Source organism: Meriones unguiculatus, chromosome 8 (genome assembly GCF_030254825.1).
Source record: "Meriones unguiculatus strain TT.TT164.6M chromosome 8, Bangor_MerUng_6.1, whole genome shotgun sequence".
Classification (NCBI taxonomy): Eukaryota; Metazoa; Chordata; class Mammalia; order Rodentia; family Muridae; genus Meriones; species Meriones unguiculatus.
The window spans coordinates 78,389,779-78,403,027 of record NC_083356.1 but is presented as its reverse complement, the minus strand read 5'-3'; the positions used below and the strand labels follow the sequence as shown (position 1 = coordinate 78,403,027).

Genomic DNA, 13,249 nt, shown 5'->3' with positions numbered 1-13,249 from the left:
AATGTTAAGTATTGATTGATTCTATATACGAAGCACAACCCATCATAAAGACGTGTGTGGGTTCTCCAATTTCTATGCCTATGATGCCAAGCCTTCACCTCCACCTGAGAAAACTTGGGCTGTAGCAAGGCCTTGTGGGAAGGAATGATGTGGTTTAGACATAGAAAAAAGTAGAACTTCTTGACCCCCCCCTCACTTCTTAGCTGTGTATTCACAACAGTGAGCACGCCATTTTTGCTTAAGTTCAACCCATTTGCAAGAACAGCCCGAACTGTCTCACTGCTTGAAAGCGGTACACACATCATCTTTGAACTCCCTAAGGTGTTAGAAAAAGAGTCTTGAGTCTTAAGGGCTCCCTCTCCCCCTTTATCCCTGAAGTTGAGATAATACCATCTACCTTGCAAAACTGACTGAAGATTTGAGACGGCATCCCACTTCCTCTAGGAATCTGTCCGTGTGCTTGGCTAGACCATTGCCCCTCTTTCCCAAACTCAAAACACCTTGCACGTGTTTCTCTAGCACGTACGTGCATACAGACCCTCCCAAATTGGCCATGGTTTTTGTTTTGTTTTTGAGACAGGGTTTCTCTGTGCAAGAGCTCTAGCTGTCCAGGAACTTGCTTTGTAGACCAGGCTGGCCTTGAACTCACAGAGATCCACCTGCCTCTCTCTCCTGAGGAGGGATTAAAAGCATACGCCCCCATGCCCGGCTATTTCTGTTTTTTTAATGTGTTTGTTTGCTTACGTGTGTGTGTGCACCACGTATATACCTGACGCCCACAGAGGCCAGAAGAGCAACTTTGGTTACAGATGGTCGTGAGCCATCATGTGGATGCTGGGAACGCGCACACACAAGCACAAGCATACACACACACACACACACGCACACACACGAATGAATTCCATCTACGCTGCTTATTAGATAGGGGTGCTTGAGGACATTAGTTGAATAAGTTTTTGAAAGCGCTTGGTACAAGGTCCTTGGCAGAGGCCAAAGGCAGCCGTCTCCCCAGCCCTAGAGAGCGGACACACGGACGAATGGGACCTTACCTCCTGTTTACGTATGACCCAATAAATTTGCTCCCGGTGTACTGCATGTCAGCAGCTAGGGTCTAGCACTTAGACACCAACTTCAGGGAGGCAGGCCTCCCCGTCACTATAACAACCAGAAAAAGAGGGCGGAGACCAGATGAAGCCCCGCCTTGAGCCCTCGCTTGACTTCCCGGAATGGCGTACGCTCTCCCCTATCGGCCGCAGAGCAGTTGCGCTTGCGCGTCTCCGGAGACGCATGCGCAGATGGTGCAGGGCGCTCTCGGAGACCCAAAGGGGAATTGAAGGAGACGGGCGACGCGGCCGAGGGCACCTGGTCAGGGTCGCGGCTGCCGCCGTCATGCCGGGGATAGTGGAGCTGCCCACTCTGGAAGAGCTGAAAGTGGAAGAGGTGAGGCTCACCCCGAGGGCAGGCGGGAGGCACGGGCTGCAGCTTCCAGGCGGGCCCAGGCTCGGTCTTGGCCTCTGCTTACCTGCGCGATCACATCCCGCCGTGGCTCCAGACACCCTGCTGCCCACCGCGACCGGCCTCTCCTCCTGTTAATCGGAGTGGCACTTTCTATTAGCATCACCTAGCCCTTTGCTTTTCCTGCCCCTGAGGCGAGTATGCCAATCCAGACGCTCACCTTCCACCAAGCCTGTCAAAATCTCAATGCGGAGCAGGCCCGGGAGCTGCGGCCTCATACAGTGCCTGTTGGACAGTGAGTCTGGACACCTTTAAAGCGTTTAACTCTTAAAGAGACACTTAATGTTCGATATGTACACATGCGATGGAAAATGAGAGACAGTGTCCTCCTTTCATAGTTTATAGGTAAAGAGGCTGTACGGCACAATGCTGTGGGGTAAAAGTGAAGCATTACTGTAATTATTGCAAACACGATCAAGCCATTTCTAAAGGCCAGGCTGCTAATTACTTGAAACACACAGTAGGGTGTCACTGATCTTTCCTTGTAGACCAGAAGTAGGCCCCATAGGTAGAAGTGATTTGCCCAAGGTCACATAGACAGTGTGTGGAAGAGTTTTATTTGGAACCTGCATCTGTTCTGAAACACAGGCTGTTAAAGCTCTGAGCTCAAGTGCAGTAGAGTGAGGAAGGAGGCGTAGGACCATGTGTGTTGAGGAAGCTGAGGGCTAGCTGATGTCAGCCTAGTGTTAGCAGTGATGGGCCCCTAGAGAAGTTTGGACTTTCTCCTGTGAGATGATGGGAAAAGATGGATATGTTAAGGCAGAAGGACTTGTCATGGCAGGTCCAAAAAACAGACCGGGGAGGCTAAAAGTTATATGATGGCACTATGTTAAGTATTTCCCCAACACTCCTTTATGTAGTCTCTTATAAACCTCTGAGGATGGCAGCTATTTTCATTTACCTCCGATGAAGAAACTATTAGCTGTGCTCATGGGCTTTATATGAAAGTGACATTTACCAAGAGGTGACAAGAGGGATATTCCCATAAGCCAGTCTTCTTATTCTTATCCCACCATGAAACTGGTTAAACACGAGTTGACGCATTTTGTTGAGTTTTAAATTTGGCTCAGCAGACATTTCATACAAGAGTTTTCTAATAAATGTATCTTTAAAGTTTGCACAGTTGATATCTGTAAGTATGTAAATAATTAAAGTTTATATAATTGATACATATATATAATTATGTAAATAACTAAAGACTGAAAGATTGGCGAGCACTGGTGATTTGATGTTGGATCTGACTTCTAGGCCTTTGGTGTGGGTACTCTGAGTAGCTTTTAGCACTTGTAGACAGGTATTTTGCTTGCAAGATGAGGTGACTTTGGCTGTACAGTTCTCCAAGAGGACATAAAAGGGATAGAGAAAGCACACTTTAGGCTTACTGTACATCACATTTGAAGGCTGTCATTTTTATGGGTAGAGATGGAGAGAAAAGTTAGGTAAAGGTAGGAAATGAACAAGATAAGGTCATGGGGGAAGTCGGGGACCTGAATGTGGATTCCAGAAACAGTGAATTACATTGAGAGAGCAGCACAGGCCCCTTTGAGAAGGTTGTGGAGACAGTTTGGGCCCAGAAAGCCTTGAACAGCAAATAGGAAGCTGAGGTTCCACTGTGCTGCTAAGCATGACCCCTTAGTTTCTGATTCGTTGTAACAGCTGAGTGAAATAAGAATTGTTGTTTAGGAAGGTCACTTCAGCAGCTTTACAGAGACTGGATTGAAGAGCAAGAAATGCAGGAAGGCCAGTTCCAGTGGCTGATATAATAGCCCTGGTAACTGACAGCTGTGCTGAATGGAGTCAAAAAATCAGCACCTCATCTGAAATGAGGAGGCGCAAGGGTTGAAGAATCTAGGTCAGGTTTGCAATATGACAACAAACCCAGGGAGGCCAAGAGCAGCAGCAGCTTTGGGGAGCAGGTAAAAATCCATTCTGGACTTCGTTGACTGAGAAGTCATGTCACATCCCCACGGAAAAACATCCAGAAGCTTTGGGTTCAAGGTTCCTCGGGTGCATTGATAATCTAGAATAAAATTTAAGCAGCAGCCAGTGTTGATGTTCATTTTATGTGTCAGGCACATTGTTAGCATTTTGTACAGATCTGAGTTCACTGGATCCTCAGACGGTCCTATGAAAAGAAATAGTACATTATGCCTCACTTTACATAAATAAGAAAGCAGGCCTGCCATAAGTTAAGTACTGTAAGAAGGGCTGCGGTCATGGCTTATAGAAGCAAGACAAGTATGGAAGATTTGGGGGCTTTGCTGTGATTGTGTCTGGCTCAGCTCTGCACACTTGCTGTCTTTGGAAGCCAACAGTGCAGAGCGGCTGTGTGAAGGCCAATGAGGAAGGATGCTGAGATTCTGTGCTCTGGAGACAAAGGATGCTGGATTAATTTGAGTGGGCACTGCTGGATATGATCAGTTATGAAGAAGCAGGTGAGGGAACACAGTTACATCTCAAGTTCTCTTCTCTCTTGGTGATGGTGCCGTGCCAAAGGCCCGACGAGAGGCTTCAGCATCTGGGTTCCAGTTCTGGGGCCAGCCGGCATGTCATCGCAAGGGCATCTGTTTATTGCCATTTAGGAATTGGCCCAGTGAATGTGTCTCACCTCTGTTTCCCCGTGACAGCACGAATATATCTTCCTTTTGATAAGACTGCTAGCTGTGTAGGGAAATAAAGCAACTAATGCTGCAGGCTTTGGAGGGCTGCTGTCTTAAGGATTTAAGTAACCAAATCAGTCATTTAAAGATAGTTTTTGAGACATCTGGCCAGCAGGTAAAATGGTGTTCAGTTTTTTAATAAAAGTTTTTTTTTTTTTTTAATTTCTTTATTTCATGTGTATGAATGTTTTTGGCTGTGTGGATGTATGTGCCCACACTTATACCTGGTTCCCATGAGAGCCAGAAGAGGGCATCAAATCCCATGGAGCTGGAGTTACAGGTGATTTTGAGCTCCCATGTGGGTGCTGAGAATTGAACCTATGTCCTCTGGAAGAGCAGACTGTGCTCTAAACCGCCGAGTAAGACTGGAAGCACATGCTTGTAACCAGCTCTAGGGAGTCTGAGGCAGGAAGATTGAGAGGATTGACCTACATATTTCAAAGCCAGCCTGGGCTACTTCAAGAGTGTCTCCAAAAGCCAGACAAAAAACCAAAAAGGTTGACTACCTATTAATTTTCCGACTGGCTATAGGTAATAAAACAAGCAAATATGTACCAAAATACAAACATTTACAGATTTGGGATATAAATTTGTTAGAGTTGCCATGGCAGTTTTGTCTTAAGCCGACCTTTGATTGATAGCTGCAGCAGTATAATGTTGGTGAGCAGTCCTGGCTCTAGCCTCCTTCTGGTAGGTTCTCAGCCTGTGGGTGGTGACCCTCAGAGATGACACTAAGAGTCACTACAGCCTGAGGAGAAACTGTAGTAAAGGGCTGCATTAGGAAGGTGGAGAACCGCTGCTGTGGGCTATAGGTGGGTCTCTCTCTTCTTTCCCCAACATTTGTCTTATTTGGTGATTTATATGTACAAGCTGCGTAAAGATAAGACTATAGACTTTTCTCATGTTAAAAGCCTCAGGTTTTTAAAAGTCCAGTTCAGTAGTGTAGTAAAGTACAGTAGCCTGACAGACTGGGTTTTAGGAAACATGCTAATATCCTCTGTCACATTTCTCAGTTGATCAGGAATCTGAAAATTCCTTGGTGGGGCAAACAGCAATAATAAAGCAAAAGCACGCTAGAGCAGAAAGACGCTCCCTGAACAGGACTGTCAGACAGGCCCACCCAGATGCCAGTACCCCACCCTGCTCTTTAAAGTTTAGGCTTAGGAAGTTGCCTATGGCACAGCTGGTGACCAGTGTTCGCTTGCAGGCTGAGGTAGAACAGTAAGGATTATTAGAAGAGAAACAGAGGAGCCAAAATGAAAAGTGAACATAAAGGTAAGTTCTCCCAGATACCAGAATGCTCTGTCTGGTTCCAGTAATTGAAAATTGTAGTTTTTGGCATAGGCTGAGACCCTAGAGCAGGGAGCTGGGCCCTCGACTCAGCAGTTCCTTGTGTTCGAGCTGCCTACAGCCGCACTAGGGTGCTGCTCAAGAAAGAAGGCAAGCAAGGGAGTCTCTCATGGTCACAGTGCAGGAGTTCAGCATCAGCATGGGCCGACTCCAGGACTCCGTTCTTGGTAATAATTTGCCAGGCCATGAGCTCCTGCTTTTCCCTCGCCTTGCTTTATGATTCCCCAGCCCTCTGGGAGTTTCCGACGTCCTTGTATGTATGATTCACTTCATTCCTGGAGAGAAACTGTAGCAGCATCGACAGGGTTGTTTCAAGCAAGATTCTGTAGGGTCGCCACCCTCATCTCTGAGAGAAAATGGGATGGTCTGTCAGCCTACAAAGACACGTGGGAGAGCTGGGGTAGTCCAGGCACTCAGCTGGAAGGAATCACGACCCAGAACAGTAGTGCTTCCTGTGTGTTCCTCTGTTCCGGCCAGCTCCGTGATGAGGCAGAGGTACCCGACGTAGTGTGTGACTCCCCTCTGCGTTGCTTTCCCAGGTGAAAGTCAGCTCAGCCGTGCTTAAAGCTGCCGCCCATCACTATGGAGCCCAGTGTGATAAGGCCAATAAGGAGTTCATGCTATGCCGTTGGGAAGAGAAGGACCCGAGGCGCTGCCTGAAGGAGGGCAAGCTGGTCAACGGGTGTGCACTGAACTTCTTCAGGTAAGACTCACTCAGAGGCAGCGCCTGCGTTAAACGTCAGGGTACTTTGAAATATGCTTAAATGAGGGAGCGAGTTCTGGCCAATTAAGTGGAGTTGCAAGTGTGTGGGTTTTGAAATCAGGTGGACCAAAATTAATTTTTTTTTTTGTCTTGGATTTGTTTTGTACCTCTGTGAATCTCACTTTTCAGCTGTGAAATAGTGTCTGTCCTCTGCAGTATTGCGGTAGATCTTTTGAAAAGGTGTGTGCAGACATCTCAGCCCAATGCTTGTTGACAGACAGTGGGCAGTTGTTATGATTAGGAAAGCGCTGAGGTTGATTTTTCAGGTAGGACCCTGTGCTCAATACTTAAGTACAAGCCCAGGTGTGTAATTCACTGACCATGTTAGTTGTCCATGGTGACATGGTCTTGTAATCCTGGTGTTCAGGAGGTGGAGGCAAGAGGATCAGCAAGGGTAGCCATGGCTACCCAGGGAGTTTGAAGCCAGTTCCAGTTGCATTAGAGTCTGTCTCAAAAAAAAAAAAAAAAAAAAATTGGTTTGATTCAGCCAGCCCAGCACCCACTGTGTAGGCCTGGAACACACATCCCTGCTTCAGCTCCCAAGTGCTGAACCTACAGTGTACACCACCTCTCTCAGCCTTAGAAAAGTGTTTCTAGACTTTTAGTACAATAAAAAGGACAACTCAACTCTGGGAGAGTTGGCTGCTTAGCTGTGTAGCCCAGAAATAGTGGAAGTGTGGGCAGGGCTGGATTCAAGGGTCTAAATGATGGCAGAACTATGTGGTTCCTTTTTCCTCTGCTCTGCACAGCCTCTTGGCTCAGCATTTCTCTGTTGACCGTATTTTCAAATAGTCTTTCGCTTTGCTGTAGCCTAACAGCTGAGAGCCACTTTAGGAGCTCTCTGCCTTGGGCCCACTGTGTCTTTACTTATTTGAGGAGCTAAAAATGATCTCCCACTGCAGTGCTGATCCACAATCTCCCACTGCAATACTAGGCTGTGACGCCTCTTCTGCCACAGACTGTGGAGAACACAGTAGAGGAGAAGGGGTGCAGGTTACACAAGGGTGTTGGCTCACACTGAGTCCTAGGAGAGAAGCTGAGTGGCAGGGGCCAGGCAGGGAAAGTAGACTTTCACTGTGTGCTTAGGCTCAGAAAGTCTTCCTGAGACATTCTAAAGGAGGGCCATGCGTTGACGGTCCTCAGGTTCTAGAATAAGAATCACTTTCAGTCTTTAGTCTGTTGGCAGAAAGGCAGTCGGAGTTTTTTTCCACTGCCTTAAATATGGCTTTTACATTAAACCGTGCTATTTTGCACTTGCCTAGCAAGCACAAGGTCCTGGGTTCATTTGGGCCTCAGCTGGGGCAGCGAGTGGCATACATAAGTAGTACTTTTTCGTTCTTCCTTGAATTTGTGTTTATTCAATTCCTAACAGGTCTGAATGAAAAAGGAAGGGGTTGCTTCATCCACCTCCTTTTCTCTCCACCCTTTCTCTCTCAGGGCTGGGGGAAATGGGGTCTCATGTAACCCAGGCTGGCCTCAGATTTACTCTGTAGCTAAGGCTATCCTTGAACTGGTCCTCCGGTGTCACCTCCCGCATGCTGGGATTACAGTCCTGTGCCCCACACCTAGTCTCCTTAGCCGTGTGGTTTCTTTGTGTGTCTGTTTCTGTGTGAACATGTGTGTGTGACTGTGTGTGCACATGTGCCCACATTCAAACGGAAGCTTAAGGTTGATATCAGGAATTTTTATTCATTGAGGCAGGGTCTCTCACTCAAACATGGAGCATAGTAACATGGCTAGTTCCGCTGGCTAGCTTGCTTTGGGATCTCCTGTCCCCTCTTTCAGAGGATGGTATTACAGTGGGCTGCCAGGATAACTTGGCACTTAGCATGGGTTCTGGAATCCCCATTCTAGTCCTGTTACTTGTGTGGCAAGTGCTTTAACTACTGGCCCGTGTCCTCAGCTTCCTCCAGCTGCTTTTGGTAGTCCAGAGTGAATTATTTGCTGCCCTGCTTCCAGCAGCACCCAGTTCCTCGAGGACTCTGGTTCTGGCCAGCACACTTTGGGAGTGAGGCCGGAGCTCTGGAGTGTGGGCCCCAGCGCCAACTTCCAGTTAGCTCATGTGTTTGCTTAAGAAGGCCTGTCACCTCTGGCCTCTGTCAGCAGGCCAGGCTCTGACTGCTTCCTTCTCTGCTGAGTTTGCCGAGCTGAGATTAAGAGGGAGTAGGCTTCAGGTGAGTTCCGTTGAGTGTCTCGGGCCATAGTCTGTTATTTTTGCTGGGCAAAGAAAGGCTTGTTTTTCAGAAATCTTTTTATCTTTAACTTTTTACTTACTGGTTCTTAACTTTGGGTTTGTTTTTGTTTTTCTTTAGTTCCAAAGCTTATAGAAAGTTAGGTTACATTGTGACATTTTTCAAACAAAATTTGTTTTTGTTTTTCTTCCCACCTTTCCTTATGATCCTGCCTCCCTTGTGTGTTCCCATCCCAAGTAGCCTTTATACTTCCATGTCACGTGTGACCTTTTGCACCCCAACACCTCTTGATCTACTGTGTGGGTCTCTTGTCCTAGTCTGTATTCACTCTCACAGTGCTTTATTTTTGTGCACGCATTATGACCTAGCCTAATGGTTAATGAGACACCGTATAAACATGCGTGTATTAAAGTCTGCATTCACATGAGATATGAGAGAGGACCAGTATTCTTGTCTGAGACTGTGCTGCCTTGCTTAAGAAGATACTTCTTAGCTTTATTTTCCTGCAGATTTCATATTTCTTAAAAGCTGAGTGAGATGGTGCATGCCTATAATCCCAGCACTCAGGGAGGTAGAGGCAGGCAGAGCTCTGAGTTCAAGGCCAGCCTGGTCTACAGAGCAAGTTTCAGGCCTACCTTCAAGGCCAGCCTAGTCTACAGAGCAAGTTTCAGGACTACACAGACTCAAACAAACAAACAAACAAACAAATAAATAAATAAATAAATAAATAGAGCTGCATAGAAATTCTATTGTGTGCATGTACACATTTTCATTATCCAGAGTTCTGTTGCTGGATGTGTAGGGTCTGTGAATGGAGCAGCAGTCGACACAAATGAACTGCTCTCTGTATGCTATAGAAAGGCTTCGGGTGTAGGCTTGGAGTGGTATAGATGGGTCACGTTTTGTTTTGTTTGTTTGTTTGGTTGGTTGGTTTTTTTTGAGACAGGGTCTCTGTGTAGCCTTGGCTGTCCTGGACTTGCTTTGTAGACCAGGCTGGCCTCGAACTCACAGCGATCCGCCTGCCTCTGCCTCCCTGAGTGCTGGGATTACAGGCGTGCCACACTACGCCTGGCTTTTTGAGGACCGCCCACACTGACTTTCACAGCAGTTGCATTCCAGCACGAAAGAGGCTCCTTCCCACAGCCTCGGCATTTGCTGTCATTTTCTCTTGAAGGTGGCACACAGCGTAGCCATCCGTGCCTGTGGCCATTTCTGTTTCACAAAGAACTGTCCCTAACCTGTAGCTCTCCTCTCTAGGCAGATAAAGCTTCACTGTGCGGAGCCTTTCACAGAGTATTGGACTTGCCTCGATTATTCCAACATGCAGCTGTTCCGTCACTGCCGCAAACAGCAGGCAAAATTTGACGAGTGTGTGCTGGACAAGCTGGGCTGGGTGCGGCCTGACCTTGGGGAGCTGTCTAAGGTACGGCTGCTGGTGGGCCTCGCTCTGGCCTGGGATGGAGGTTGGACAAAGTCAGGAGGTGGTCCGAAAGGGTCCCTCAGAGGATGGAGAGGATGAGTCGTCCTGTTTACCAGGTGGATAAAGGAGGACTTGGGGTGTTCTAACATGTGCTCATGTGCTTTGGCTTAGGTAGCTAAGGGAGCAAAGCTGTGTACATGTTAGGTGCCATCCGGTGAGTTCACCTGGGCAGTAGGGTCAGGCTGTGCCCAACTCTCGGAACACCAAGAATTTAAAAGTCCCTGCCCGTAGTGAGAAGCCTGTCCTCCCCTCATCCCGTGTTAGTGATCTTGGTGATGACTTGTCTGTGGGTTGAAGCATCAGTGGAGGCCTGTGCTGGTGTCTGTGCTCTGTGCACTTCATGACTGTGTCGATCCCCCTAAGCCCGCCCCACCCTGCCTTACGGCTGTTGCCTTCCTGGAGAGTTCTTGTTGAGAACTGGGAGGGCGTGGGTCTCCTCGGCCTTTGAAGATAGTTCGTTCTGCGAAATTGAAGAATTTAGGGCCAAAGCTCTGTCTTCACTGTAGGGTGATCTGTGTGGGAAAGAAAGATGCATCATTGAAACTGTAAAGACTGTTGGGACTCTCACCTGCTCCCGAGCTGAGGGCCTCCCTGTATCATGGCATGCCGCTGAAGAAGTCTTGCCCACAATGGCCTGCCGGCTCCTCCACTGCTTAGCACCAGGGAGCAGGGCTTGAAGGGAAGGACGAGGTGGATGGACACACTAGTTCTGAATCTTGCTTCCACACCCTCCTGTGGAATCACAAACTTTCTAACTTCCTGTCTGGCCCTGTCTGCCAGTGAGGCTCAGGATCCTTGCCTTCCTGGAAGAGCCGTGTGCCTGAGAGGCTGTGGGAGACCCTGCGTAGCACCAGGCACGCTGGCTGTTCATCTTAGTTCCCCTCCCAGCATCCGTGAATAGTTGTCACAAATAGACTGGTAGCCTCGCCTTTTTTTTGTTTTGTTTTGTTTTTATCTGCCATACTTAGTTTTACTCCAGACACATTCTTTTGCTAAACTGAAAAAAAGATTTTAAATAGTGGCCAACTCAGATTTGGAAAGTGATAGGACCCACACACTTAATGAGTAAAACTACTTTTTCTCCTTTTTCCTCACCACAGTGAGGATTGAGTCAGGCTATCAAGGCAGTGTATATTTATCCTTGGGTCTTTATATTAATATTTTAAACCCCCCCCCCAAAGTTACCATTATTTCTTGACATGTATAGTTGTATTCCAACCCATTGCTCAGTCCCTTTCTAGAAAGGTCATAAGCAGCCGAGAGAAGCCTAAACTGCAGCTTCATTCTCTTTGGGTTCTGTCTGGCCCGCTCAGCTCTCCTGAGGAGCAAGCTGGGACCCAGCCCAGGCCCAGGCCCTTCCCTAGGCAGAGCTACCGCCTGCTTGTACTCAGCAGCCTGAGCGCAGAGAAAGCAAGTTGGGGCCTCATCGTCACATCCTAGTTCATCGTGGGAAGTTCATTTCCACATGCAATTTCATCAAGTAGGCTGCCTTAGGCCTCCCTCTAGGAACGGCCCTGAGGCGTTCCTGTCCTTTCCTATTGTGGCATGATACAGAAGAGCAAGTTGCTTTGTTCTTCCCTTGATCAGTTGTTCTTTCAAGGGAGTCCCTGCTTACTCTGTGTTCAAGAAACAAAGAATGACAGTTTTCTAGATTGGTTCCATAAACATCTTGAGTGAGGCATTAGGAACTGCTCTGTCACAGAGCAGGAACCCTGAGTGATACAGTTAGAGCAGGGCACAGGGACCTGCATTAGGGTTCCAGCTCCAACATAGTCATCCCCATGAGCTGGAGGTAGTGCTCACACAAAGGGTACCTATAGTGACTGTGCACCGGAGAGTGGGGGCACGGAAACAGATGGACCTGGCCTCTCATGCATGTAGGTGGCGTAGACTTGATACCACTAGAGCATAGGCAGAAAATGCTTAGTGACTGTGGCCCACTTGTAAGGACCCGCTTCCTTATCTTCCAAAGGGATCATTTCTGAGCTAGCTATTGCCAAGTAGTACAACATTTGCCCGGCATGTACAAGGCCCCAAGTCTGGTCTTCAGACCCACAGCAAAATTCAAAAATTAAAAACCAGCTTTAATTGGTGGCTTTCCAGTTGAGATTTTGGGGGCCAAGGTGTGTGTGGGAGGCTAGTTGTAGGCACTTTCCAGCGCCCTCTCAGCTGCAGCTCAGAACCTGCCACCTCATTTGGCCTGTTGGCTCTGCTCTGAATTCTGTCCCAGCCCCCAGGCCTAGCACCCCAACCTGCATGTCGTGATCGGCTGCTTCCCTGGAACAGTGGCACCTGCTGCCGTCAAGCACCATGCACAGCACTGGGTATCTCCTAGCCCTGTTCCCTAGCGGGGCGGGGCGTTTATAAGCACAGAGCAGACAGAGCTGGCTTTGTAGCTAGCAAGGTAGCCTTAGGGACCTCAGCAGTCACCTGGTGGGAGCTGGTAATCGAGTGAGCAGGGTAACATGCTCAGCACCTCAGCATCAGCGCTAACGTCAGAGCACGCCTAGGTGTCCAGTCTGCTGCTGTGGTGACTTCCGTAGATGTTGCCTCTGTCTTCTCTGTCTCCGCTCTCTTGCACTCTGTTCCCCTTCATCTTCCTGGCTGGCCCCTGATTGTCTGCAGAAATAGTCCAGACCCCAGCCTTCAGTGTGAGTGACTCGTGCAGGGCCCACCCTTCCCCGTTGTCATCGGGCAGCATGATGGAGATCTTGCTCACTAGCCAGCGAGTGAACCCCAGAGACAGTGTGGATCCTCTCCCTGCTGTATCCTCAGCTCCAATCATACAGTGACCAAAACTGTCTTTTCAGAAGTGTCTTCAAGGATTGAATGAGGCTAGGGCATCTTTCTGGAGCTTGAAGCTGAGGTGTAGTCGAGGGAGCAGTAGCAGAGGGGGACACACACACACCCACCCCGTGGGCTCAGGGTTACAACTACTGCAGAGTCCCTTTAAACCCTGACTTCTTTCTCCGCCCTTCCCAGGTCACCAAAGTGAAAACAGATCGTCCTTTACCAGAGAACCCTTATCACTCAAGACCACGGCCGGAGCCCAACCCTGTGATGGAGGGGGATCTGAAGCCTGCCAAGCATGGCAACCGCTTTTTCTTCTGGACCATGTAAAGATGGGTCCACGGCCCACACTGGGTCCCCTCGGTCATGCGACTAGACAGCCGATGAGAACACTGCTCTTGTGTTCTTTCCTGGATCACAGACGTTAACAAAAAAGTTAATTTATGTGACTTGGCAGTTATTCTATACATTTCCTGTCCATTAAAATTTTTAAAGGAAA

General features: G+C 48.2%; 2 protein-coding genes across 3 annotated transcripts in view; one reads left to right on the top strand and one right to left on the bottom strand.

Moving 5' to 3' along the window:
• Window positions 1–1,690, bottom strand: part of Morn5 (MORN repeat containing 5) — a 24,186-nt gene extending 22,496 nt beyond the window's left edge. The window contains exon 1 of one of the 2 annotated variants that reach the window (XM_060390052.1): window positions 1,523–1,690. In XM_060390052.1, coding sequence (XP_060246035.1) covers window positions 1,523–1,618 — 96 coding nt within the window. In that variant the 5' untranslated portion in view covers window positions 1,619–1,690. Of the gene's footprint in view, window positions 1–1,049; window positions 1,244–1,522 lie in introns of those variants that run through there. The other variant, XM_021627927.2, reaches the window with a different exon arrangement.
• Window positions 1,273–13,249, top strand: Ndufa8 (NADH:ubiquinone oxidoreductase subunit A8). The gene is made up of 4 exons (XM_021627926.2): window positions 1,273–1,440; window positions 6,065–6,228; window positions 9,738–9,903; window positions 12,943–13,249. Exons 1-4 carry the CDS (start codon window positions 1,288–1,290, stop codon window positions 13,078–13,080), a joined length of 621 nt encoding a protein of 206 aa, XP_021483601.1. The 5' UTR covers window positions 1,273–1,287; the 3' UTR covers window positions 13,081–13,249.

What these genes read in the sequence shown, in the direction of transcription:
- Ndufa8 (XM_021627926.2), top strand. Translation starts at nt 1,288, where the DNA reads ATGCGCAGATGGTGCAGGGCGCTCTCGGAGACCCAAAGGGGAATTGAA. An exon ending in AAGAGCTGAAAGTGGAAGAG is followed by an intron (nt 1,441 to 6,064) that starts GTGAGGCTCACC and finishes TTGCTTTCCCAG; the next exon opens with GTGAAAGTCAGCTCAGCCGT. An exon ending in ACCTTGGGGAGCTGTCTAAG is followed by an intron (nt 9,904 to 12,942) that starts GTACGGCTGCTG and finishes CGCCCTTCCCAG; the next exon opens with GTCACCAAAGTGAAAACAGA.